This window comes from Nematolebias whitei, chromosome 9, assembly GCF_014905685.2.
Source record: "Nematolebias whitei isolate Nwh7 chromosome 9, NemWhi1, whole genome shotgun sequence".
Lineage (NCBI taxonomy): Eukaryota > Metazoa > Chordata > Actinopteri > Cyprinodontiformes > Rivulidae > Nematolebias > Nematolebias whitei.
This window is the reverse complement of record NC_056506.1, coordinates 50415376-50418922: the sequence shown is the minus strand read 5'-3', so window position 1 is coordinate 50418922 and position 3547 is coordinate 50415376. Positions and strand designations below refer to the sequence as shown.

General features: G+C 41.0%; 1 protein-coding gene across 1 annotated transcript in view; it reads right to left on the bottom strand.

The window, feature by feature from the left end:
• saga (S-antigen; retina and pineal gland (arrestin) a) overlaps positions 1-3320 on the bottom strand; it is a gene marked incomplete in the record, with an annotated part of 30789 nt that extends 27469 nt beyond the window's left edge. The window contains 2 exon segments of the mRNA XM_037681423.1: positions 1401-1524; positions 3244-3320. Coding sequence (XP_037537351.1) covers positions 1401-1524; positions 3244-3320 — 201 coding nt within the window.
• Positions 3321-3547: the final 227 nt, after the last annotated feature.

Here is a 3547-nt window from a genome sequence, read left to right as displayed (position 1 = left end):
CCTGAAGACACCCTGAAGGACACACTGAAGGACACCCTGAAGGACACCCTGAAGACACCCTGAAGGACACTGAAGGACACCTTGAAGACACCCTGAAGGACACCCTGAAGGACACCCTGAAGACACCTTGAAGACACCTTGAAGACACCCTGAAGGACACTGAAGGACACCCTGAAGACACCCTGAAGGACACTGAAGGACACCTTGAAGACACCCTGAAGACACCTTGAAGACACACTGAAGGACACCCTGAAGACACCCTGAAGGACACTGAAAGACACCCTGAAGACACCCTGAAGACGTCAGCAAACTGAACTCTGCTCTCATGGGACATCTCACCAGCTGTGATTTACGTGAACATGAGTGTCTGGATTTATTTACCGTACGGTAAATGTGTGTGCATTTAAATGTGTGTATTCTGCTGCAGCCGTGTACTCTGAAATACTTTGTGTATGTTTGTGTATTTGTACACAGCTGTTCTGCTTCAGTTTCAGAGTGCACCGCCACAATAAAAGCACCTGCCAACAGACACTGAATAAATCCTTGAATCTTGTTGTAAAAACTTGGAAGATGAAGAGTTTTTATTAAACTTCTCGTTGTCGGGATCCTCTGAGGATCACCCTCCACCATAAATTCATCTTTTCCCTGTAAAGAAATAATTAATCTACTTCATGTGACGGAACCAGCCGTGGCAGCACGGTGGCGCAACTGGTAGAGCTGCTGCCTCTCAGCGAGCAGGTCCCTGGTTCAAACCCCGGTCCAGGGGTCTTTCTGGGTGGAGTTTGCATGTTCTCTCCGTGCATGCGTGGGTTTTCTCCGGGTGCTCCAGTTTCCTCCCACAGACCAAAAACATGCATGTTAGGCTGATTGGTAACTCTAAATTGTCCCTAGGTGTGACTGAGAGAGCGAATGGTTGTTTGTCTTGTTTGTCTCTATGTGTCCCTGTGATGGACTTGCGACCCGTCCAGGGTGTCCCCGCCCCTCGCACAGTGATTGCTGGACATGGGCACCAGCGACCCCCGTGACCCAAAATGGAATAAGCGGGTAAAGATAATGGATGGATGGAACCAGCCGTTTACCATTTAATGGAAAACACCATTTCACAGTAATATTTGCATTATTTTATATATTTAACAGTCCATTTATCAATCAGAAGTACTGATGATCAGTATAAACTTATTAATGTTCATCTATGCAGTTTTTAAGTTTAGCTTCTTTTAATTTGTTCTTTTAGTTGCAAGAACCCGAACCAGCTCAGGCTGCGCCTCTTTACCTCGTAAACCTGAAGCTTCTTGTAAATTAGTTGGACATATTTTCAGATGTCTTTGTGTTCAGGTTCAAAGAAACAAATGAAACGACGGAAAGCAAAAGCGTCTCGTTCAGTGGCCGAACGCTCTCACCGACTTGTCTTTGCAGGTTTTCTTGAAAACAACGTTTTTTGGACTCATGGTGGAGCAGATCGGAGGCCGCTGCTCCCACGGACCTGAAGGAAAAGAAACAAAAGTCTGATGGTTCCGTTTCTTCCTGCAGGAAACAGAAAACTTTCAATTAAACTTCAAACCTTTGCCGATAATATGAACGCATTCTTGGAAGGATAACATTAATAAAATATTACAAAAAATATATAAACATTATACGCCACTGCATAGTAACAGGACAGGAAGTGATGTCAGTAACAGGAAGTGATGTCAAAGGGGAATGCCTGGTAACGACACAGACAGTACACACTGATCTGATGTTTATTTTTATTATTTAGTCACTATCGGAGAGAAACCAAGAATATCATCAAATATTGTTTCAGTGAGCAAAGACCAGGAAGTCCCCCTTTTACAAGCGCTCCCCTTTGATGTCACTTCCTGTTTCACTTCAGCTGCGCCAAGTTCAAAAGAAAATGTGCCAGTTATGTGTCAAAAGGCGTTCAATCATGTGAATTGCACTAAATTATTTAAATCTTAGGATGTTTTCTTCTTTTGTATTCGTAGGAGAAGCGGCGAGTTTAACAAATCGCCACATGTTTGACGGCACGCCGGCAGAAACACGCTTCAGGAAACACGAAGAGGCCGAACCGTCCGGAAACAACCGGAACAGTCAGAGTTACGCAGCTCGATGAAAGACAGTTTTCTAGGAACTCCTGTAGTTCTGACTAATAAAGTTTTATTTGAATGTTTTCAGTGTTTTATCCAGTGAAGATTATTAACACAACACGAACGTTTCAGCTGTTGACGTTGCTGCTTGAAGTCTGAAATTAAGTTTTTTAAATATAAATCAGCTGTTTTTACTTTTTGTAACAGTTCAGGCCAAACACATCACTGACAATCATTTCTAAAATATATTTAATATCTACAGATCAAAAATATTTCTACCATATTTCTGTTTTTACAGTTTTAAACAATGAAGCGTATTCAATGTGATGATTGACTTCTCATTAAAATTATTATTTTTCTCATTCAAAACCTGAAATTAAATGTTAAATAAACGTAAATGTTAAATAAACGTAAATGTTAAATAAACGTAAATGTTAAATAACTGGTAAATGTGGCACAGAATAAATAATAAAATGAGAATAATTGTCATATCTTATCTTCTTGGTGTTTTGGCTCCACCTGCTGGTCAAACGGAAAATCACAACAATTTCTAAAAAACGATTTTCTTTTAAAAAGAAAATAAAAATATAATTAAAAATGTAAAACATTATGTTTCATACATAACGTGTATGTTAGATATTATTATATAATTTTATATTAAATAACTTGAACAAAAAAAATTAAACCAAAGAACATCAACAAAACCTGAATCAAACTAAAACATCTTCGAGAGGGTGTTTAAATGTTTATGTTGTTTATTTATTTAAAGTGTTGGTAAACAAACAGAGCCGTGTTGAGTTCAGGGGATTAAAATGAAGAGGAGATTTAAAGACTCCTCTGCTGAGCTTCTTGAGCCTTTCAGATGATGAGGTCTAAAACAAATCACTTTAAAAAGATTCGCTCAAACACTGAAACTAATTAAAACATTTCTTTTGAAAAACGAACCTGAACTTCATTTAAATCAGTTTTCCAATAAATTAAGTTTACACAGAATAAATCTAAAGAAGAAACTTTTTATCATCTTTCCTTGAGATGATAAATCTGCTCTAACCGAATCATTTCTCTCCCACAGTCCTGAACGCACCGCACGCCACCTTCAGTAACAGGACTCGGTTTGTCCCTGAACGCCTCGTCGGGACCGGACAGAAGCAGAACTCACCTGGTGCTGCTGAGGAGCTGCTGACTGGCAGGAGGAGGCAGGAGTCGGTCCATATGCAGACACCTGCTGTCAATCATTGCTCCTCCAGCCAATCAGAGCGCTCCCCTCCATCCAGGACCCAGACCAAACCCAGATGGACTTCCTGTGAGAGGATTGGAGCTGGTTCCACCTCCGTCAGCAGATCCAGTCCTGGATTAAATCAGAGACATGAGGAGAGAACGAGGGAGGAGTCTCAGTCTGAAGCTGTCCCCTCATCCCCATGACCCCTGACCCACAAACCTCTGGTCCTCATCCCCATGACCCC